The sequence below is a fragment of the Pseudophryne corroboree genome, chromosome 1 (genome assembly GCF_028390025.1).
Source record: "Pseudophryne corroboree isolate aPseCor3 chromosome 1, aPseCor3.hap2, whole genome shotgun sequence".
Lineage (NCBI taxonomy): Eukaryota > Metazoa > Chordata > Amphibia > Anura > Myobatrachidae > Pseudophryne > Pseudophryne corroboree.
Window position 1 is genome coordinate 493,691,121 of NC_086444.1, and position 24,231 is coordinate 493,715,351.

The window sequence follows — 24,231 nt, forward strand, 5'->3', positions numbered from 1 at the left end:
GAGACTACTTCTAGAATGTCAACTATTTGCTAGTAAGTCTACATTCAGAGCTCACCAGGTAGTAGTTGCCATTGCTGCTTTTTCTCCCACAATCCCTTTATCTCCTTTGCCAGTGCTCTCCTATCAATCCTAATTACATGTGACGATGCTCTCACAATGCGAGTCTAGGAGCAAAGGTTATGTTCTCAAGTGGAGGGGTATGACACTATGTCTAGGTCCAGAATAAAAAACATAACTGAGCAGACAGATTCATTCCTAAAATATAGCCAGGGCTTCCGGGAGATCTTTGGAGCCTGGTGCTAGGGGAAACAACCAGTAAAGCATGTAAAAGGTGTGGCCATGCCCCAATATGAATGCTAGGGCTTTCTCCCTGACCGGCCCTGGTACATCGTATTCCCCACCAGAGAGACCTTGGCAAAGCTACAGAGATACTAAACAAAATATCCCCTACATATTCCCTCATTTTTGAAGCAACAATCTCTGTAAGATCACAGCTGTGTGGTATATTCCATACATTGTATGCCGCCAGGTGGAAACAGCTGATGTTTGAGACAGTAGCTTTAGCTTTTATCTTCCAGGCAGTGACTTTTTAATCAAAAACACGCAAACTGTATACACACTAGAAAACATTTAATTTGTTCTTATTGCATAAACAAAATATGCAGGTACGACAATTGTCTTGGGACAATATATTTTGACCTCTATTTACAGAAAAAAGAAAAGAAAAAAAAAAATAGAGGAGGGGTCAGTTAACGTGCAAAGAGTCAGAGGAGTCTGTGCTATCAGTGGCATTATTTAGTAATCGTATACTGACCTCGGCTCCAATATGTCCACATTGTGGTCACACCGTTCACTGCCATAACATGAGACGCTCATGCTGTGCAAAATTCTACTACAATATCATTTCACTGAAAAGAGATCATTGCAAACACCACTCATGAAGAGCATAACAGGAATGCTAGATAGGTTTTGTCCTCTCAGTACAAAAGAGACTAGTTTACGAGTGATGATTTCTACGCTATGAAAATAGCTTATCCATAGAGGTGGATTCTATACAGTAGAGAGAAGAATAAAGTCAGCATGGAAGTCATTGCACAGCTCTTCTTCACTGGTGAGTCTCCTTGAATTGTATCATGAAGTCTGCAAGTTTCTCAGCATCATCCACAGTGACCGCATTGTACAGGGAAGCTCGGATTCCTCCCACAGATCTAAAATACAGAAGTACAGAATGTAAAATACATTACACTATAAAACATGCAGTGGTTCTATTAGAGTCAGTATTATATATATTTATAGAAAAGCATCACTAATGTTTGTTAAATCAACTGGCACCAGGGGCTGTGTTTGTATTGTTAAATATAATTTTTTTTTTTACTATTGTGTAAATACTATTTAATGAAAATAAAAACAGACCAGTGAAGGGAACTCTTAATGCCACAGCATACAAATGACAGAGGTGGAAATGTGTGTTACCAACTTTGTAACAAAAGTTTGTGGGGCGGTTGGGCTGTAAAGACTATCCTGTTTCAGCAGGAAAAAAAGTTTACCGAGCAGAGCTTTCTAATGCAGAATACATGTATGGCCCCAGTTCCTGATGGTTTTTCACTGACCTATCATAGGACATTTGTCAAACATTTACCTCCCCACAGTAACTAACCTTAAGCTATTTGCCTTCTGTTAGGCCCAGACCAAGTGGGTTATGTCCCAATGAGACAGGCTACATACAGCATGTGACGGGCTAATAATCTGATTCATCACACTAACATTACTCCTTCTATTGTCTTGGTCTTAGATGCTGACAAAACTTTCCATCAAGTCTCGTGGCGGTTCATATTTGCTACTCTTGTCAGCATTTGGCTTCCATGGCAATCTTGTAACAGCAATTCAGGCTTTAGATCACAGTCCCGTCGGAGGTTATGATGTACTGTGCTCTCTCTGATGTTTCTTGCCAGTCACCCACTCTGACCCTTACTGCATTGAGCCCCTGGGGACTAGAATTAGAGCCAACGAAAATAAGAATTTACTTACCGATAATTCTATTTCTCGTAGTCCGTAGTGGATGCTGGGGACTCAGTCAGGACCATGGGGAATAGCGGCTCCGCAGGAGACAGGGCACAAAAAGTAAGCTTTTAGGATCACATGGTGTGTACTGGCTCCTCCCCTTATGACCCTCCTCCAAGCCTCAGCTAGGTACTGTGCCCGGACGAGCGTACACAATAAGGAAGGATATTGAACCCCGGGTAAGACTCATACCAGCCACACCAATCACACCGTATAACTTGTGATCTGAACCCAGTTAACAGTATGACAAACGTAGGAGCCTCTGAACAGACGGCTCACAACAAATAACCCGATTTTTTTGTAACAATAACTATGTACAAGTATTGCAGACAATCCGCACTTGGGATGGGCGCCCAGCATCCACTACGGACTACGAGAAATAGAATTATCGGTAAGTAAATTCTTATTTTCTCTAACGTCCTAAGTGGATGCTGGGGACTCAGTCAGGACCATGGGGATTATACCAAAGCTCCCAAACGGGCGGGAGAGTGCGGATGACTCTGCAGCACCGAATGAGAGAACTCAAGGTCCTCCTCAGCCAGGGTATCAAATTTGTAGAATTTTGCAAACGTGGTTTGCCCCTGACCAAGTAGCAGCTCGGCAGAGTTGTAATGCCGAGACTCCCCGGGCAGCCGCCCAGGATGAGCCCACTTTCCTTGTGGAATGGGCCTTGACAGATTTAGGTTGTGGCAAGCCTGCCACAGAAAGTGCAAGTTGAATTGTGCTACAAATCCAACGAGCAATCGTCTGCTTAGAAGCAGGAGCACCCATCTTGTTGGGTGCATACAATATAAGCAGTGAGTCAGACTTTCTGACTCCAGCCGTTCTTGAAATATATATTTTCAATGCCCGGACCACGTCCAACAACTTGGAATCCTCCAACTCGTTAGTAGCCGCAGGCACCACAATAGGCTGGTTCAGGTGAAACGCTGACACCACCTTAGGCAGAAAATGAGGACGCGTCCGCAGTTCTGCCCTGTCCGTATGGAAAATCAGATATGGGCTCTTATATGATAAAGCCGCCAATTCTGATACTCTCCTGGCTGAAGCCAGGGCCAGTAGCATGGTTACTTTCCATGTAAGATACTTCATCTCCACCGATTTGAGCGGCTCAAACCAATGGGATTTTAGAAAATCCAAGACTACATCAAGATCCCACGGTGCCACTGGGGGCACAACCGGGGGCTGTATATGTAGTACTCCTTTTACAAAAGTCTGGACTTCAGGAACTGAAGCCAATTCTTTCTGGAAGAAAATCGACAGGGCCGAAATTTGAACCTTAATGGACCCCAATTTGAGGCCCATAGACAATCCTGTTTGCAGGAAATGTAGGAATCGACCCAGTTGAAATTCCTCCGTGGGGGCCTTCCTGGCCTCACACCACGCAACATATTTCCTCCAAATGCGGTGATAATGTTGTGCAGTCACCTCCTTCCTGGCCTTTACCAGTGTAGGAATGACCTCTTCCGGAATGCCTTTTTCCTTTAGAATTCGGCGTTCAACCGCCATGCCGTCAAACGCAGCCGCGGTAAGTCTTGTAATAGACACGGTCCCTGCTGATGCAGGTCCCGTCTTAGAGGTAGAGGCCACGGATCCTCCGTGAGCATCTCTTGAAGTTCCGGGTACCAAGTTCTTCTTGGCCAATCCGGAGCCACTAGTATCGTTCTTACTCCCTTTTGCCGTATAATTCTCAGTACTTTTGGTATGAGAGGCAGAGGAGGGAACACATACACTGACGAACACCCACGGTGTTACCAGAGCGTCCACAGCTATTGCCTGAGGATCTCTTGACCTGGCGCAATACCTGTCCAGTTTTTTGTTGAGGCGGGACGCCATCATATCCACCATTGGTTTTTCCCAACGGTTCACAATCATGTGGAAGACTTCTGGATGAAGTCCCCACTCTCCCGGGTGTAGATCGTGTCAGCTGAGGAAGTCTGCTTCCCAGTTGTCCACTCCCGGAATGAATACTGCTGACAGTGCTATCACATGATCTTCCGCCCAGCGAAGAATCCTTGCAGCTTCTGCCATTGCTGTCCTGCTTCTTGTGCCGCCCTGTCTGTTTACGTGGGCGACTGCCGTGATGTTGTCCGACTGGATCAACACCGGCTGACCCTGAAGCAGGGGTTTTGCCAGACTTAGAGCATTGTAAATCGCTCTTAGCTCCAGTATATTTATGTGAAGAGACATCTCCAGGCTTGACCATACTCCCTGGAAGTTTCTTCCTTGTGTGACCGCTCCCCAGCCTCTCAGACTGGCATCCGTGGTCACCAGGACCCAGTCCTGTATGCCGAATCTGCGGCCCTCTAACAGATGAGCACTCTGCAACCACCACAGAAGAGACACCCTTGTCCGTGGCGATAAGGTTATCCGCTGATGCATCTGCAGATGCGATCCGGACCATTTGTCCAGCAGATCCCACTGAAAAGTTTGTGCGTGGAATCTGCCGAATGGAATCGCTTCGTAAGAAGCCACCATCTTTCCCAGGACTCTTGTGCATTGATGCACAGACACTGTCCCTGGTTTTAGGAGGTTCCTGACAAGTTCGGATAACTCCCTGGCTTTCTCCTCCGGAAGAAACACCTTTTTCTGAACCGTGTCCAGAATCATTCCCAGGAACAGCAGACGTGTCGTCGGGGTCAACTGAGATTTTGGAAAATTCAGAATCCACCCGTGTTGTTGCAGCACTAGTTGGGTTAGTGCTACTCCGTCTTCCAGCTGTTCTCTGGATCTTGCCCTTATCAGGAGATCGTCCAAGTAAGGGATAATTAATACGCCTCTTCTTCGTAGAAGGATCATCATTTCGGCCATTACCTTGGTAAAGACCCGAGGTGCCGTGGACAATCCAAACGGCAGCGTCTGAAACTGATAATGACAGTTTTGCACCACGAACCTGAGGTACCCTTGATGTGAAGGGCAAATTGGGACATGCAGGTAAGCGTCCTTTATGTCCAGGGACACCATAAAGTCCCCTTCTTCCAGATTCGCTATCACTGCTCTGAGTGACTCCATCTTGAACTTGAATTTTTGTATGTACAGGTTCAAACATTTGAGATTTAGAATAGGTCTTACCGAGCCGTCCGGCTTCGGTACCACAAATAGCGTGGAGTAATACCCCTTTCCCTGTTGTAGGAGGGGTACCTTGACTATCACCTGCTGAGCAAACAGCTTGTGAATGGCTTCCAATACCGTCGCCCTGTCCGAGGGAGACGTTGGCAAAGCAGACTTTAGGAACCGGCGAGGGGGAGACTTCTCGAATTCCAACCTGTAACCCTGAGATACTACCTGTAGAATCCAGGGGTCCACCTGTGAGCAAGCCCACTGTGCGCTGAAATTCTTGAGTCGACCCCCCACCGTTCCTGAGTCCGCTTGTAAGGCCCCAGCGTCATGCTGAGGGCTTTGCAGAACCCTGGGAGGGCTTCTGTTCCTGGGCAGGGGCTGCTTGCTGCCCTCTCTTACCCCTTCCTCTGCCCCGAGGCAGATATGACTGTCCTTTTGTCCGCTTGTTCTTATAGGAACGAAAGGACTGCGGCTGAAAAGACGGTGTCTTTTTCTGTTGGGAGGGGGTCTGAGGTAAAAAAGTGGATTTTCCGGCAGTTGCCGTAGCCACCAGATCCGATAGACCGACGCCAAATAATTCCTCCCCTTTATACGGCAATACTTCCATATGTCGTTTGGAATCCGCATCACCTGACCACTGTCGCGTCCATAAACTCCTTCTGGCAGATATGGACATCGCATTTACTCTCGATGCCAGAGTGCAAATATCTCTCTGCGCATCTCGCATATAAAGGAAAGCATCCTTTAATTGCTCTATAGTCAATAAAATACTGTCCCTATCCAGGGTATCAATATTTTCAGTCAGGGAATCCAACCAGACGACCCCAGCACTGCACATCCAGGCTGAGGCGATGGCTGGTCGCAGTATAACACCAGTATGAGTGTATATACTTTTCAGGGTAGTTTCCAGCCTCCTATCAGCTGGATCCTTGAGGGCGGCCGTATCAGGAGACGGTAACGCCACTTGTTTCGATAAGCGTGTGAGCGCCTTATCCACCCTAGGGGGTGTTTCCCAGCGCGCCCTAACCTCTGGCGGGAAAGGGTATAATGCTAATAACTTTTTTGAAATTAGCATTTTTCTATCTGGGTTAACCCACGCTTCATCACATACATCATTTAATTCCTCTGATTCAGGAAAAACTACAGGTAGTTTTTTCACCCCCCACATAATACCCCTTTTTGTGGTACTTGTAGTATCAGAGATATGCAAAGCCTCCTTCATTGCCGTGATCATATAACGTGTGGCCCTACTTGAAAATACGTTTGTTTCATCACTGTCGACACTAGATTCAGTGTCTGTGTCTGTGTCGACCGACTGAGGTAAAGGGCGCTTTACAGCCCCTGACGGTGTCTGAGACGCCTGGGCAGGTACTAACTGGTTTGCCGGCCGTCTCATGTCGTCAACTGATTTTTATAATGTGCTGACATTATCACGTAATTCCATAAACAAAGCCATCCATTCCGGTGTCGACTCCCTGGGGGGTGACATCACCATTATCGGCAATTGCTCTGCCTCCACGCCAACATCGTCCTCATACATGTCGACACACACGTACCGACACACAGCAGACACACAGGGAATGCTCTTATCGAAGACAGGACCCCACTAGCCCTTTGGGGAGACAGAGGGAGAGTTTGCCAGCACACACCCAAGCGCTATAATATATATGGGAACAACCCTATATAAGTGTTGTTCCTTATAGCCGCTTAAATATATAAAAATATCGCCAAAATATGCCCCCCCTCTCTGTTTTACCCTGTTTCTGTAGTGCAGTGCAGGGGAGAGTCCTGGGAGCCTTCCTCACAGCGGAGCGGAGCAGGAAAATGGCGCTGTGTGCTGAGGAGAATAAGCCCCGCCCCCTATTCCGGCGGGCTTTTCTCCCGGAGTTTTAGACATTTGGCATGGGTTAAATACATACATATAGCCTTAATGGCTATATGTGATGTATTCTTTTGCCATAAAAGGTATTATATATTGCTGCCCAGGGCGCCCCCAGCAGCGCCCTGCACCCTCCGTGACCGTCTGGTGTGAAGTGTGTGACAACAATGGCGCACAGCTGCAGTGCTGTGCGCTACCTTCATGAAGACTGAAGAGCCTTCTGCCGCCTGTTTCCGGACCTTCAATCTTCAGCATCTGTAAGGGGGGTCGGCGGCGCGGCTCCGGGACGAACCCCAGGGTGAGACCTGTGTTCCGACTCCCTCTGGAGCTAATGGTGTCCAGTAGCCTAAGAATCCAATCCATCCTGCACGCAGGTGAGTTGAAATTCTCTCCCCTAAGTCCCTCGATGCAGTGAGCCTGTTGCCAGCAGGACTCACTGAAAATAAAAAACTTTTTCTAAGCAGCTCTTTAGGAGAGCCACCTAGATTGCACCCTGCTCGGACGGGCACAAAAACCTAACTGAGGCTTGGAGGAGGGTCATAGGGGGAGGAGCCAGTATACACCATGTGATCCTAAAAGCTTACTTTTTGTGCCCTGTCTCCTGCGGAGCCGCTATTCCCCATGGTCCTGACGGAGTCCCCAGCATCCACTTAGGACGTTAGAGAAAACTTCTGTGGTATTGCTCTAGGTTCTCAGAGGTATAAAATAGCTCTTTTTGCTGACAATGCCTTGCTCACATTGTCACGACCAATTATTTCTCTTCCAAATCTATACTATGAGCTTGGAGTTTAGTTTCCTATTGGGATATAAAATCAATAATTCGAAGTCGAAAACACTCATCTCATATCTGTATCAGTCCACTTTTCCCACCCTTTCTGATGAATTTACTGTATATCATTGCCCGTAAAAGGAAATATTTCAGACGTTAACAATTCTATGCTAGCCCCAGAATTCATCCTCAAGAAATAGGCTATGAAAGGAACTTGGGGATGCCTCCGGACAGCAAGGACTGGGTTGCCAATGGTCTTAGGACTGCTAAAGTTTACTTCCAGTGGTATTTGGTTCCTGAAAATGTAAAAAAAAAAATTTCTTGAACTTCTAACATACATGTTGGTGGCAGTGTAGGGAAGTTGGCATTTTCTACATGGTGGTCATGCCCTCAGGGCCAACAATTCTGGACTGTAATCTGAACTCTGATCACATGACTCGCAGTCCTCATAATTACCAAGGAACCAGCTGTTGCTTTGCTCAACAGTCTCAGTTAAGCACATTAGTAAGCCTTGGGACTGCTTGCATTTTTGCAATGTAGCCAAAACTGTAATTGCTAAAGGTTGAATACATCCCACTCTCCCGTTGATCCCGGCATTGCTTAATAGGTTGTGGTTTGCAAAATCCATGGACTTTATTAGTCGAGCCCAGAACACAATCCCAAAATGTCATGAGATCTGGAATCCATGGTTCCAGTTCAGGATACCCTTCTGCCTGGGTCAAGATAAGTTCCGCATTGCAGCGAGTTTGCTGTCCGATGCACACTTTGCATTGCTCCTCTTCTGTGTGCGTGTGTGTACACTCCACCCTCTGCTCTCATTTTTTGTGGATATGCATGTTCTGATAGCTACCCACTTTTGATCATGAAAGTCTATATCCTTATTTTCTAAAAAAGGTACCACATGACCTCTATTTAAGCAAACTCACATCTGAACTTATGGTGGTTTTCTTTCATAACCAAATGTAAAAAATAAAAAAATAAAAATATAGGATTCTGGTTACCTACCGGTAAATCCTTTTCTCGTAGTCCGTAGAGGATGCTGGGGTCCATATTAGTACCATGGGGTATAGAAGGGTCTACCAGGAGCCATTGGCACTTTAAGAGTTTAATAGTGTGGGCTGGCTCCTCCCTGTATGCCCCTCCTACTAGACTCAGTCTAGAAACTGTGCCCGAAGAGACGACATACTTCGAGAGAAGGAATTACACAGATAGTGGTGTGATTCACACCAGCCCACACAACAAGAGAATCCGGCTAACATGCCAGAACAACTTCAGCAACAGCTGAAACAGTAAATGACGCAGAACTTACCTAAGAACCAGGTAACACTGAACCATAAAACCAATGCAGGAAAACAAAGCGTTGGGCGGGCGCCCAGCATCCTCTACGAGAAAAGGATTTACCGGTAAGTAACCAAAATCCTATTTTCCCTTACGTCCTTGATGGTGCTCGGGTCCATATTAGTACCATGGTGATGTGCCAGAGCTCCCAGTACGGGAGGGAGAGCGCGGAGGCTCCTGCAACACTGCTTGACCAAATTTGAGGTCATCAGAGGCCAAAGTATCGAACTTGTAAAACTTGGCAAACGTGTTCGACCCAGACCAAGTAGCTGCTCGGCAGAGTTGTACCGCCGAGACACCCCGGGCAGCCACCCAGGAAGAGCCCACTTTACGAGTTGAGTGGGCCTTTACAGATTTTGGACACGGCAATCCTGCCGAGGAATAAGCATGCTAGATAGTGAAACCGATCCAGCGGGAAATCGACTGCTTAGAAGCAGGACATCCAATTTTCTTTGGATCATGGAGGACAAACAGAGTGTCACTTTTCCTATGACGAGCCATCCTCTTCACGTAAATCTTCAAAGTCCTCACTACATCAAAGGCCATTGAAGTAATTGAGGAGTCCGTAGCCACTGGCACCACAATAGGTTGGTTGATGTGGAAAGCAGACACAACCTTAGGTAGGAACTGTGGACGAGTCCTAAGTTCCGCCCTGTCTTCATGGAAGATAAAAATAAGAATTTACTTACCGATAATTCTATTTCTCGGAGTCCGTAGTGGATGCTGGGGTTCCTGAAAGGACCATGGGGGAATAGCGGCTCCGCAGGAGACAGGGCACAAAAGTAAAGCTTTCCGATCAGGTGGTGTGCACTGGCTCCTCCCCCTATGACCCTCCTCCAAGCCAGTTAGGTACTGTGCCCGGACGAGCGTACACAATAAGGGAGGAATTTTGAATCCCGGGTAAGACTCATACCAGCCACACCAATCACACCGTACAACTTGTGATCTAAACCCAGTTAACAGTATGATAACAGCGGAGCCTCTGAAAAGATGGCTCACAACAATAATAACCCGATTTTTGTAACTATGTACAAGTATTGCAGATAATCCGCACTTGGGATGGGCGCCCAGCATCCACTACGGACTCCGAGAAATAGAATTATCGGTAAGTAAATTCTTATTTTCTCTATCGTCCTAGTGGATGCTGGGGTTCCTGAAAGGACCATGGGGATTATACCAAAGCTCCCAAACGGGCGGGAGAGTGCGGATGACTCTGCAGCACCGAATGAGAGAACTCCAGGTCCTCCTTAGCCAGGGTATCAAATTTGTAGAATTTAGCAAACGTGTTTGCCCCTGACCAAGTAGCTGCTCGGCAAAGTTGTAAAGCCGAGACCCCTCGGGCAGCCGCCCAAGATGAGCCCACCTTCCTTGTGGAATGGGCATTTACATATTTTGGCTGTGGCAGGCCTGCCACAGAATGTGCAAGCTGAATTGTATTACACATCCAACTAGCAATAGTCTGCTTAGAAGCAAGAGCACCCAGTTTGTTGGGTGCATACAGGATAACAGCAAGTCAGTTTTCCTGACTCCAGCCGTCCTGGAACATATTTTCAGGGCCCTGACAACATCTAGCAACTTGGAGTCCTCCAAGTCCCTAGTAGGTGCAAGGCACCACAATAAGCTGGTTCAGGTAAAACACTGACACCACCTTAGGGAGAGAACTGGGGACGAGTCCGCAGCTCTGCCCTGTCCGAATGGACAAACAGATATGGGCTTTTTTGAGAAAAAAACCACCAATTTGACACTCGCCTGGTCCAGGCCAGGGCCAAGAGCATGGTCACTTTTCCTGTGAGATGCTTCAAATCCACAGATTTGACTGGTTTTAAACCAATGTGATTTGAGGAATCCCAGAACTACGTTGAGATCCCACAGTGCCACTGGAGGCACAAAAGGGGGTTGTATATGCAATACTCCCTTGACAACTTCTGGACTTCAGGAACTGAAGCCAATTCTTTCTGGAAGAAAATCGACAGGGCCGAAATTTGAACCTTAATGGACCCCAATTTGAGGCCCATAGACACTCCTGTTTGCAGGAAATGCAGGAAACGACCGAGTTGAAATTTCTTTGTGGGGCCTTCCTGGCCTCACACCACGCAACATATTTTCGCCACATGTGGTGATAATGTTGTGCGGTCACCTCCTTTCTGGCTTTGACCAGGGTAGGAATGACCTCTTCCGGAATGCCTTTTTCCCTTAGGATCCGGCTTTCCACCGCCATGCCGACAAACGCAGCTGCGGTAAGTCTTGGAACAGACATGGTACTTGCTGAAGCAAGTCCCTTCTTAGCGGCAGAGGCCATAAGACCTCTGTAAGCATCTCTTGAAGTTCCGGGTACCAAGTCCTTCTTGGCCAATCCGGAGCCATGAGTATAGTTCTTACTCCTCTACGTCTTATAATTCTCAGCACCTTAGGTATGAGAAGCAGAGGAGGGAACACATACACCGACTGGTACACCCACGGTGTTACCAGAACGTCCACAGCTATTGCCTGAGGGTCTCTTGACCTGGCGCAATACCTGTCCCGTTTTTTGTTCAGACGGGACGCCATCATGTCCACCTTTGGTATTTCCCAACGGTTTACAATCATGTGGAAAAAACTTCCCGATGAAGTTTCCACTCTCCCGGGTGGAGGTCGTGCCTGCTGAGGAAGTCTGCTTCCCAGTTTCCATTCCCGGGATGAAACACTGCTGACAGTGCTATCACATGATTTTCCGCCCAGCGAAAAGTCCTTGCAGTTTTTGCCATTGCCCTCCTGCTTCTTGTGTCGCCCTGTCTGTTTACGTGGGCGACTGCCGTGATGTTTTTCCCACTGGATAAATACCGGCTGACCCTGAAGCAGAGGTCTTGCTAAGCTTAGAGCATTATAAATTTACCCTTAGCTCCAGTATATTTATGTGGAGAAAAGTCTCCAGACTTGATCACACTCCCTGGAAATTTTTTCCCTGTGTGACTGCTCCCCAGCCTCTCGGGCTGGGCTCCGTGGTCACCAGCATCCAATCCTGAATGCCGAATCTGCGGCCCTCTAGAAGATGAGCACTCTATAACCACCACAGGAGAGACACCCTTGTCCTTGGATATAGGGTTATCCGCTGATGCATCTGAAGATGCGATCCGGGCCATTTGTCCAGCAGATCCCACTGAAAAGTTCTTGCGTGAAATCTGCCGAATGGAATTGCTTCGTAGGAAGCCACCATTTTTACCAGGACCCTTGTGCAATGATGCACTGTTTTTAGGAGGTTCCTGACTAACTCGGATAACTCCCTGGCTTTCTCTTCCGGGAGAAACACCTTTTTCTGGACTGTGTCCAGAATCATCCCTAGGCACAGCAGACGTGTCGTCGGATCAGCTGCGATTTTGGAATATTTAGAATCCACCCGTGCTGTTGTAGCAGTATCCGAGATAGTGCTACTCCGACCTCCAACTGTTCCCTGGACTATGCCCTTATCAGGAAATCGTCCAAGTAAGGGATACTTAAGACGCCTTTTCTTCGAAGAAGAATCATCATTTCGGCCATTACCTTGGTAAAGACCCGGGGTGCCGTGGACAATCCAAACGGCAGCGTCTGAAACTGACAGTGACAGTTCTGCACCACGAACCTGAGGTACCCTTAGTGAGAAGGGCAAATTTGGGACATAGAGGTAAGCATCCCTGATGTCCCGGGACACTATATAGTCCTCTTCTTCCTGGTTCGTTATCACTGCTCTGAGTGACTCCATCTTGATTTGAACCTTTGTAAGTGTTCAAAAAATTTTTTAGAATAAGTCTCACCTAGCCTTCTGGCTTCAGTACCACAATATAGTGTGGAATAATACCCCTTTTCTTGTAGTAGGAGGGGTAATTTAGTTATCACCTGCTGGGAATACAGCTTGTGAATTTTTTTCCATACTGCCTCCTTGTCGGAGGGAGACCTTGGTAAAGCAGACTTCAGGAGCCTGCGAAGGGGAAACGTCTCGACCTTCCAATCTGTACCCCTGGGATACTACTTGTAGGATCCAGGGGTCCTGTACGGTCTCAGCGCCATGCTGAGAACTTGTCAGAAGCGGTGGAACGCTTCTGTTCCTGGGAATGGGCTGCCTGCTGCAGTCTCCTTCCCTTTCCTCTATCCCTGGGCAGATATGATCTTATAGGGACGAGAGGACTGAGGCTGAAAAGACGGTGTCTTTTTCTGCAGAGATGTGACTTAGGGTAAAAAACGGTGGATTTTCCAGCAGTTGCCGTGGCCACCAGGTCCGATGGACCGACCCCAAATAACTCCTCTTCCTTTATACGGCAATACACCTTTGTGCCGTTTGGAATCTGCATCACCTGACCACTGTCGTGTCCATAACATCTTTTGGCAGTTATGGACATCGCATTTACTCATGATGCCAGAGTGCAAATATCCCTCTGTGCATCTCGCATATATAGAAATGCATCCTTTAAATGCTCTATAGTCAATAAAATACTGTCCCTGTCAAGGGTATCAATATTTTTAGTCAGGGAATCCGACCAAGCCACCCCAGCTCTGCACATCCAGGCTGAGGCGATCGCTGGTCGCAGTATAACACCAGTATGTGTGTATATACTTTTTATGATATTTTTCCAGCCTCCTGTCAGCTGGTCCTTGAGGACGGCCCTATCTATAGACGGTACCGCCACTTGTTTTGATAAGCGTGTGAGCGCCTTATCCACCTTAAGGGGTGTTTCCCAACGCGCCCTAACTTCTGGCGGGAAAGGGTATGCCGCCCATAATTTTCTATCGGGGGGAACCCACGCATCATCACACACTTTATTTAATTTATCTGATTCAGGAAAAACTATGGTAGTTTTTTCACATCCCACATAATACCCTCTTTTGTGGTACTTGTAGTATCAGAAATATGTAACACCTCCTTCATTGCCTTTAACGTGTGGCCCTAATAAGGAATACGTTTGTTTATTCACCGTCGACACTGGATTCAGTGTCCCTGTCTGTGTCTGTGTCGACCGACTAAAGTAAACGGGCGTTTTAAAACCCCTGACGGTGTTTTTGAGACGTCTGGACCGGTACTAATTGTTTGTCGGCCGTCTCATGTCGTCAACCGACCTTGCAGCGTGTTGACATTATCACGTAATTTCCTAAATAAGCCATCCATTCCGGTGTCGACTCCCTAGAGAGTGACATCACCATTACAGGCAATTGCTCCGCCTCCTCACCAACATCGTCCTCCTACATGTCGACACACACGTACCGACACACAGCACACACACAGGGAATGCTCTGATAGAGGACAGGACCCACTAGCCCTTTGGAGAGACAGAGGGAGAGTTTGCCAGCACACACCAAAAACGCTATAATTATATAGGGACAACCTTATATAAGTGTTTTCCCTTATAGCATCTTAATATATAAGCATATCGCCAAATTAGTGCCCCCCCTCTCTGTTTTAACCCTGTTTCTGTAGTGCAGTGCAGGGGAGAGCCTGGGAGCCTTCCCTCCAGCCTTTCTGTGAGGGAAAATGGCGCTGTGTGCTGAGGAGATAAGCCCCGCCCCTTTTTCGGCGGCCTCGTCTCCCGCTCTTAACGGATTCTGGCAGGGGTTAAATATCTCCATATAGCCTCCGGAGGCTATATGTGAGGTATTTTTAGCCAAAATAGGTATTCATTTGCCTCCCAGGGCGCCCCCCTCCCAGCGCCCTGCACCCTCAGTGACTGCCGTGTGAAGTGTGCTGAGAGGAAAATGGCGCACAGCTGCAGTGCTGTGCGCTACCTTTAGAAGACTGAGGAGTCTTCTGCCGCCGATTCTGGACCTCTTCTTACTTCAGCATCTGCAAGGGGGCCGGCGGCAAGGCTCCGGTGACCATCCAGGCTGTACCTGTGATCGTCCCTCTGGAGCTGATGTCCAGTAGCCAAGAAGCCAATCCATCCTGCACGCAGGTGAGTTCACTTCTTCTCCCCTCTGTCCCTCGTTGCAGTGATCCTGTTGCCAGCAGGACTCACTGTAAAGTAAAAAACCTAAGCTAAACTTTCTCTAAGCAGCTCTTTAGGAGAGCCACCTAGAATTGCACCCTTCTCGGCCGGGCACAAAAATCTAACTGGCTTGGAGGAGGGTCATAGGGGGAGGAGCCAGTGCACACCACCTGATCGGAAAGCTTTACTTTTGTGCCCTGTCTCCTGCGGAGCCGCTATTCCCCCATGGTCCTTTCAGGAACCCCAGCATCCACTAGGACGATAGAGAAATAGGGGCTTTTACAAGATAAAGCCCCAATTCAGACACGCGTCGCGCAGAAGCCAAGGCCAACAAGGTGACCGCCTTCCACGTGAGAAACTTGAGGTCAGCCTCCTGTAGAGGCTCAAACCAAGCAGATCGTAGGAACTGCAACACCACATCAAGATAACACGGAGCCGTAGGCGCCACAAAGGGAGGCTGAATGTGCAGAACCCCTTTCAAAAAGATCTGAACCTCAGAAAGAACAGCCAATTGTTTCTGGAAGAAGATGGACAAAGCAGAGATCTGGACCTCGATGGAGCCCAGTCTCAGTCCCATATCCACCCTGCGTGCAGGAAAAGGAGAAAACGTCCAAGTTGAAACTCCACCGCCGGAAACTTCTTGGCCTCACACCAAGAAACATATTTCTTTCAAATGCGATGGTAATGTTTAGACGTTACCCCCTTCCTGGCCTGTATCAGGGTAGGAATGACCTCACTCGGGATACCTTTCCGAGCTAAGATCTGGCATTCAACCGCCATGCTGTCAAACATAGCCGCGGTAAGTCTTGATAAGCGAACGGCCCCTGCAGAAGAGGATCCTCCCGTAGAGGTAAAGGCCGTGGATCTTCCAGCAGAATATCCAGCAGATCCGCATACCAAGCCCTCCTTGGCCAGTCCGGAGCAATGAGGATTGCCAGAACCTTTGTTCTTCTTACGAGCTGAAGAACCTTTGGAATCAGAGGAAGTGGAGGGAACACATACACTGATTTGAACACCCACGGTGTTACCAGTGCGTCCACCGCCACTGCCTGTGGGTCTCTTGACCTGGAACAGTACCTCTATAGCTTCTTGTTGAGGCCATCATGTCTATGTGGGGAACCCCCCACCAACCGGTTACCTCCTCGAACACCTCCGGATGGAGGCCCCACTCTCCTGGATGGAGATCGTGTCTGCTGAGGAAGTCTGCTTCCCAGTTGTCTACGCCCGGAATGAAGATTGCCGACATCGCCGCCGTATGCCTTTCTGCCAAGATGAGGATTTTTGACACCTCTGACATGGCAGCCCTGCTCTTCGTTCCGCCTTGTCGGTTTATGTAGGCCACCATGGTCACATTGTCCGACTGCACCTGAACAGCCCGGTCCTGTAGAAGGTGTGCTGCTTGCAGAAGGGCATTGTAAACGGCCCTGAGTTCCAGGATGTTTATTGGGAGAAGTGATTCTTGATCCGACCATAGTCCCTGAAAGGTTTCCCCCAGAGCGACCGCTCCCCAACCTCTTAGGCATCTGCGGTTAAAAGGATCCAGTCTTGAATTCCGAACCTTCTCCCTTCCGGAAGGTGCGGAAGATGCAGCCACCAGAAGAGCGAAATCCTGGCTTTCGGAAACAGGCGTATCCTCTTGTGCATGTGTAGGCAAGAGCCCGACCACTGGTCCAACAGGTCCAGCTGAAAGGGTCGAGCATGAAACCTGCCGTACTGCAGAGCCTCGTAGGCAGCAACCATCTTCCTCAGAAGGCGTATGCATTGATGAACCGATACCTGGGTAGGCTTTAGGACCTCACGGACCATTGCTTGAATCACTAACGCTTTCTCCACCGTGAGAAATACCTTCTGCACTTCTGTGTCGAGGATCATTCCCAGGAAAGACAGCCGCCTTGTCGGCTCCAGATGAGACTTTGGAAGATTTAGGATCCAACCGTGCCTCCTGAGCAGCCGTGTCGTGAGCGCGATGGAACGCAACAACCTCTCCCTGGAAGACGCCTTGATCAGGAGATCGTCCAGATATGGAATTATGTTCACCCCGTTTGCTGCGGAGAACCATCATCTCCGCCATCACCTTGGTGAAGATCCTCGGTGCTGTGGAGAGGCCAAACGGCAGGGGCTGGAACTGATAGTGAACATCCATCAGCGCAAACCTGAGATATGCTTGATGCGGCGCCCAAATGGGAATGTGGAGGTAAGCATCCTTGATGTCCAGGGACACCAGGAGCTCCCCCACCGACAGTCCTGAGATAAGGGTTCAAAGATTTTAAGTTTAGAATAGGCCGTACCGAACCATCCGGTTTCTGTACCATAAAAAGGTTCAAATAATGGGGGTCATTCCGAGTTGTTCGCTCGCAAGCTGCTTTTAGCAGCTTTGCACACGCTAAGCCGCCGCCTACTGGGAGTGAATCTTATCATATCAAAATTGCGAACGAAAGATTAGCAGAATTGCGAATAGACACTTCTTAGCAGTTTCTGAGTAGCTTCAAACTTACTCGGCATCTGCGATCAGTTCAGTGCTGGTCGTTCCTGGTTTGACGTCACAAACACACCCAGCGTTCGCACAGACACTCCTCCGTTTCTCCAGCCACTCCCGCGTTTTTCCCAGAAACGGTAGCGTTTTTTCGCACACTCCCATAAAACGGCCTGTTTCCGCCCAGAAACACCCACTTCCTGTCAATCACACTCCGATCACCAGAACGAAGAAAAAACCTCGTAATGCCGTGAGTAAAATTCCTAACTGCATAGCAAATTTACTTGGCGCAGTCGCATTGCGGACATTGCGCATGCGCATTAGCGACTAATCGCTCTGTTGCGGAAAAAAAAAAATACAGAGCGAACAACTCGGAATGACCCCCAATAACCCTTGTTCCGCTGCTGAAGTGGGACCGGAACAATGACCTCTGACACCACAAATTTTCTGATGGCCTCCAGAAGAATTGTCCTGTCTACCAGCAGCGCTGGCAAGCCTGACTTGAAGAAACGGTTAGGCGGGGGATCTTGGAACTCCAGTCTGTACCCTCTGGACACTATATCCAGAACCCAGGGGTCCAGACCCGACTGAACTGGTGGAATCTTGCCCCCGCCTGACCTTCCTCCAGGCCTAGCTGTCAGTCATGCGGAGGACTTGGGGGTATCAGAAGCGGGCTTCTGGGTCTGGGAACCTGCGGGAGCGGGTTTCTTTCCCTTGGCACGACCAGCTCTGAAGAAGGTGTTCGAAGGCTTATTCTTTCTAGGCCTCGCGGGCTGAAAGGACTGTGACGTGGTAGATGAAAAGGACTGCTTCGTAGCCAGTGCAGCCGAGGGGAGAAAAGGAGACTTACCCGCGGTAGCCGTGGCAATCCACGCATCCAGCGCCTCCCCAAAGAGAGCCTGACCTTTGTATGGCAGGCCTTCTACACACTTCCTGGATTCCGCGTCTGCAGACCAGTTGCGCAGCCAAAGACCTCTGCGAGCCGAGACGGACATGGAGGAGATCCCCGCAGCTATGGAACCCAGGTCCTTCATGGAATCCCCCAGGAACCCTGCAGAATCCTGAATATTACGTAAAAATAAATCAACGTCACCTTTGTCCAGCGTAGACGATTCCTCCTGCAGAGTGATTGACCACCTGGCAATAGCTTTATCAATCCAAGCACAGGCTATAGTAGGCCGCAATATAGCCCCTGAAGCCGTGTAAATGGATTTTAGCGTAGCATCCACCTTGCAATCTGCCGGGTCCTTTAACGCGGTAGATCCCGGGACTGGTAATACCACCTGTTTGGACAGCCTGGAGACAGAGGCGTCGACTATCGGCGGGGACTCCCATCTCTTCCCATCTTCCTCTGGGAAGGGAAAAGCCACCAAGACCCTCTTGGGAATCTGGAATTTATTTTCCGGAGTTTCCCATGCCTTTTCAAAGATAGCATTCAATTCTTTGGATGCCGAGAAAGTGAGGGGGGGCTTCTTATCATCTGTGAAGAAGGCCTCCTCCACCTGTTCCGGAGCCGTGTCCAAAATGTGTAAAACATCCCTAACAGCCTCAATCATCAACTGCACCCCCCTAGCAAGTGATGCAGTTCCCCTCAACACATCCCAGTCACCGTCTGCAGCATCAGAGTCGGTGTCCGTGTCATCCTGCATAATTGCAAGTGCACGTTTGTGAGAATGTACCGCAGGGGACCCCGAGGAGGCAGTATCAGACCATACAACCATAGAGGACTGGAGGACTTGAGTGGCATGCTCAGTCCTAGCAACTCTATCAGAAATCTGAGAAATAGTCCCCCTCAGAGAGACTAACCATTCTGGCTCTCTAGCTGGGATCTGTGCTAAAACAGTGCAATCCTGATTACATGGAACGGAGTCTTCCTGGGAAGACAAATCCTCTGCAGCATATGCAACAGTGTCCCTAGACATGTTGCACACACACTCAAACACCACACAGGGTATTATGAGGACAGAGTTTCCCCCCCAAGAATGGCAGAGAGACACAGAGATTGGAGCCAACCCCCACACAGCGCTTTAAAAGGTATAGGGAGTCCCTTACCAGTGCTGGCTGTGTCCCTTAATAGGTGACACAGCCTGTACACAGCCTCCCCCCCCCCCCCCCCCTTCCTTCTACAACCCCCTTGGTAACGTACAGACAGCTGGAGATTGCTCTGGAGGGACCTGGTTCCACTTGTAAGTGCAGGCAGGAGAAAATGGCGCTGAACGTTGCAGGGTCCGCTCTGAGAAGAAGCTCTGCCCCCTCAATGGCGCTGTCTTCCTCACTGATTGATTATACTGGCCGGAGGAGTTGTGCTGGCCTGGATCCGCAGACCCCTATAGACTTGCAGTGGACAGTGTAGGGTTTGGCGCTGGCCCAGGGCGCCCCACCGCTGAGCCATCACGGCGCGCGGGTGAGACCTACCTCTTCACCCTAAGGCCGCCTGCTTCACACTGTCCTCCCGCTTGTAAGGGGGGACAGTGACTCACTCGTCACCTTTTCAGCTCCCGAGGGGGTGGCGGCCGGGGCGTGATCAGACCCCTCTGAAGCCAAATGTTCAGTCAGCGGGAGCAGTGGCTCAAGACCCCACATGGCGGACACTGCACCTGCACTACCTCCCCCTTCTCTCCTCTCCCCCCCCCCAGTCCCACACTGCAGGGAGGCTGCCGCCAGCAGCCTCCCTGTAAAACAAAAAACTCTGAAAAGAAAAAAATTAAACCTTTTCTAAAGAAGCTCAGTAGAGCTCCCCTAGCTGTGACCGGCTCCTCCGGGCACATTTTCTAAACAGAGTCTGGTAGGAGGGGCATAGAGGAAGGAGCCAGCCCACACTATTAAACTCTTAAAGTGCCAATGGCTCCTGGTGGACCCGTCTATACCCCATGGTACCAATATGGACCCCAGCATCCTCTAGGACGTAAGAGAAATCCTTGTGCAGAATGGCAAAAAATGCTTTCCATAAATGCACACTACCATTTCAGGAAATAATATACCAGCACTTTTTTTTTTTTTTTTTACCTGTGTCCTTTAAGAGACATCATTCCAAGGGCTGAAGCTTTGTCCAGAAACTGTTTTTCTAAGGCGCTGTCACCTTTGCTATTACCAATACGGAAAGGGATATTCATTCTGCTTCTGCTCCTCTTCTCCACTGGACACCTGAAAGTACAGTACATAAGGCTCTTCAATTAGTTTTAGCAAGGACTTTTTACTAACACATAAAATTCAGGAGAACACAGAAACACACCATGTACATTAAAGAAGATGCTTTCGATGCTCTAAAATATTGTCTATCTCACTAAGATGTTTTTAGTAACAAGACAGTGGGTTTGCAAAGGCAGAATATTTGTGTCATGAACACAAAGACCTCAGATCGACGAATCACCAACATGTAAGGGTTAAGGCAAGGGGAAACAGTTAGCAGCCCTACTGCTTTCACACATTGCTCACACTCTCATTTACACAATCTACAACCACTGTGTATCCATCTCAGCCATTCCGTTCCTAACATTATTTCTTAAAATTCTGTTTGCACTGTCTTTTGCTTACATTACACCCCACATTCTCCTTGTTCATTCTATATTACACCTACACCATTCTATTCCCCTGAACACTACTGTACCAAATTATGGCTCCTCAATCCTGTCACAATCCTCACTGCCAGGTCTCACACCCCAAATTCAAAATCACCCACAAACACTCAGAACCCAGCCAACTTTATCCCTATCTCCCCGGTCCCCTCCCTTTCTTTGTCCTGTGCACTCTGGAATGCTAGATTAATCTGCAACAAGCTGCCAACTATCCACGACCTCTTCATCTCCCACTCTTTTCACCTTCTCACCATCACTGAAACCTGGCTCTCCTCCTCTGACACCACCTCCCCTGCTGCCCTCTCCTACGGAGGCCTCTCCTTCACCCACACAGTCAGAACTGATGGTCGCCAGGGTGGAGGCGTGGGCGTCCTTCTCTCCCCTAACTGCACCTTTCGTGTCATCCCACCTGAGCCCTCTCTCACCTTCTCCACCTTCGAGGTCCACACTATCCGCCTCTTCTACCCCATTCACCTCCTTGTGGCAGTGATCTACCGCCCCCCTGGCCACTGTTCACCTTTCCTTGACAACTTTGCTGCCTGGCTTCCCCACTTTCTCTCCTCCGACCTCCCCTCTGTCATCCTCGGAGACTTTAACATCCCTATTGACATCACTAATGCCGCTTCCACTAATCATCTCACCCTTTCCACCTCCTTTGGACTTTCTCAATGGACCTCCACCCCTACTCACAATCTCGGCCACTCCCTTGACCTTGTCTTCACCCACCGATGTGATCTCTCTGATTTCTCAAACTCTTCCTTCCCTCTCTCTGACCACCATCTGCTTTCTTTCACCCTCTCATCCTCCCTCCTCTCCACGCCCAGACCCACCACCACACGACGCAATCTCGGGTCTCTCAACCCCACTTTCATGTCCTCCCTCGAGACTTTCCTCTCTCCTCTTTCCACTATGACTTGTCCCAACCAGGCAGCCACCTTCTATAACTCTTCCCTAACCGCTGCTCTCGACTCTGTGGCCCCCCTCTCCTCTGTCCCCCTCCGCCGCTCCAAACCCCAACCCTGGCACACCAAACTAACATGTTCCTTACAAAAATGCTCACGCTCCGCTGAACGCTCCTGGAGGAAATCTCACTCTGCCGGACTTCCTCCATTTCAAGTTTATTCTCTCCTCCTACAGCTCTGCTCTTTCCCTCGCCAAGCAATCCTTTTTCCAAGCACTCATCTCTTCTCAGTCCTCCTGTCCACGCCGTCTCTTTGAAACTTTCAACACTCTCCTTCGCCCCCCTCCTCCTCCCCTCCCATCCTCCCTCACTGCCACTGCCTCCTTCTTCATCTCCAAAATTGAGGATATCAGACACGACATCTCCCGCCGTCACCCCTCTGCTACCCCCCTGCCCCCTTTATCCCTCCCCTCCATCTATCCCACCCTGTCCTCCTTCCATCCCACTTCAGAAAAGGAAGTCCACTCCCTCATCTTATCCTCCCCCCCCCCCCCCCCCACCACCTGCCCCCTGGACCCCCTTCCCTCCCGTCTTCTCCGCTCCCTCTCCCCCACTGCCTGCTCCCATCTTGCTCACCTCTTTAACCTGTCCCTCTCCACCGGCATCTTCCCCTCACCATTCAAACATGCTCTGGTCTCGCCTATTCTCAAAAAACCCAACCTCGACCCCTCATCACCCACTAACTACCGCCCCATCTCTCTTCTCCCTTTCGCCTCCAAATTACTTGAACGACTAGTCTACAGCCGTCTCACAAGCTACCTCTCCGACAACTCCATCCTCGATCCACTACAATCTGGCTTTCGCCCACTCCACTCAACTGAGACTGCCCTGGTGAAAGTCACCAATGACCTGCTTTCGGCCAAATCCAGGGGCCACTTCTCTCTGCTCATCCTTCTGGACCTCTCTGCTGCCTTTGACACCATAGATCATCCTCTCCTCCTCGGCACACTCCAAAACGCTGGCCTCTCTAGCACTGTCCTGGACTGGTTTTCTTCTTACCTCACTAACCGCTCCTTCTCTGTGTCTGCCTCCTGCACCACCTCACACCCTTCCATCCTTCCTGTTGGTGTCCCTCAGGGTTCTGTCCTTGGACCCCTTCTGTTCTCCCTGTATACCTCTTCCCTGGGTGCGCTCATTAACTCATTTGGCCTTCAATACCACCTCTATGCTGATGACACACAACTCTACCTCTCATCTCCTGATCTGTCCCCCTCTGTCCTCTCTCAGGTTTCCAGCTGCCTCTCTGCAATCTCCTCCTGGATGTCTGAAAGCTCTCTAAAGCTCAACATGGACAAAAAACGGAACCCATCTTCCCCCCATCCAGAGCAACACCCCCAACCAATATCTCCATCATTGTTGACAACACCACCATCTCCCCCGTTCCCCAACTCCGCTGCCTGGGCGTCACTCTTGACTCCTCCCTCTCCTTTACACCCCACATCCAAGCTCTGGCACAATCCTGTCGTTTCCAGCTACGCAACATTGCTCGTATCAGGCCATATCTCTCCCAGAGTGCAACTAAACTCATCATCCACTCACTGGTCATCTCACGACTTGACTACTGCAATGTCCTCCTCACTGGCCTCGCTTGCTCCCATCTTGCTCCACTCCAATCTGTCCTGAACTCCGCAGCTAGGCTTATCTTCCTCTCCCGCCGCACCACATCTGCCACTCCCCTTCAACAAAATCTACACTGGCTCCCATTCCCCTACAGAATCCTCTTCAAACTCCTCACCCTCACATACAAGGCCATCTCTAATTCCACTGCTCCCTACATCTCCAACCTCCTTTCCCTTCATACTCCCTCCCGCCCCCTACGGTCGACTAATGACCGTCGCCTCTCCACCGCCCTGGCCACTGCTTCCCATGCACGAGTTCAGGATTTTGCCCGTGCTGCACCCCTTCAGTGGAACGCACTCCCCCGCTCCATTAGACTCTCCCCAACCTTGCAAAGCTTCAAACAGGCACTAAAAACCCACCTATTCATCAAAGCATACCCTCCCGATGCATAACCCAGTGCTGAAGCCGCGCCTCCACCCCCCTGCCTCATGCCGTGAACATCTCAGCTTTGCTTACATACTGCCATCAGGCTACCTCCCACTTGCCTGCACCTCTTGTCATCTGTCTGTCGCCCCTCCCCATTAGATTGTTAGCTCTTCAGAGCAGGGCCCTCTTTCCTCTTGTTATC

At 49.4% G+C, this 24,231-nt stretch overlaps 1 protein-coding gene across 1 annotated transcript in view; it reads right to left on the reverse strand.

The window, feature by feature from the left end:
- Positions 1 to 613: 613 nt before the first annotated feature.
- PSAT1 (phosphoserine aminotransferase 1) overlaps positions 614 to 24,231 on the reverse strand; it is a 44,055-nt gene continuing 20,437 nt past the window's right edge. Inside the window, exons 8-9 of the mRNA XM_063913830.1 lie at positions 20,514 to 20,651; positions 614 to 1,208 (exon numbers count right to left, since the gene is read on the reverse strand). Coding sequence (XP_063769900.1) covers positions 1,106 to 1,208; positions 20,514 to 20,651 — 241 coding nt within the window. The 3' untranslated portion in view covers positions 614 to 1,105. The remainder of the gene's footprint in view (positions 1,209 to 20,513; positions 20,652 to 24,231) is intronic.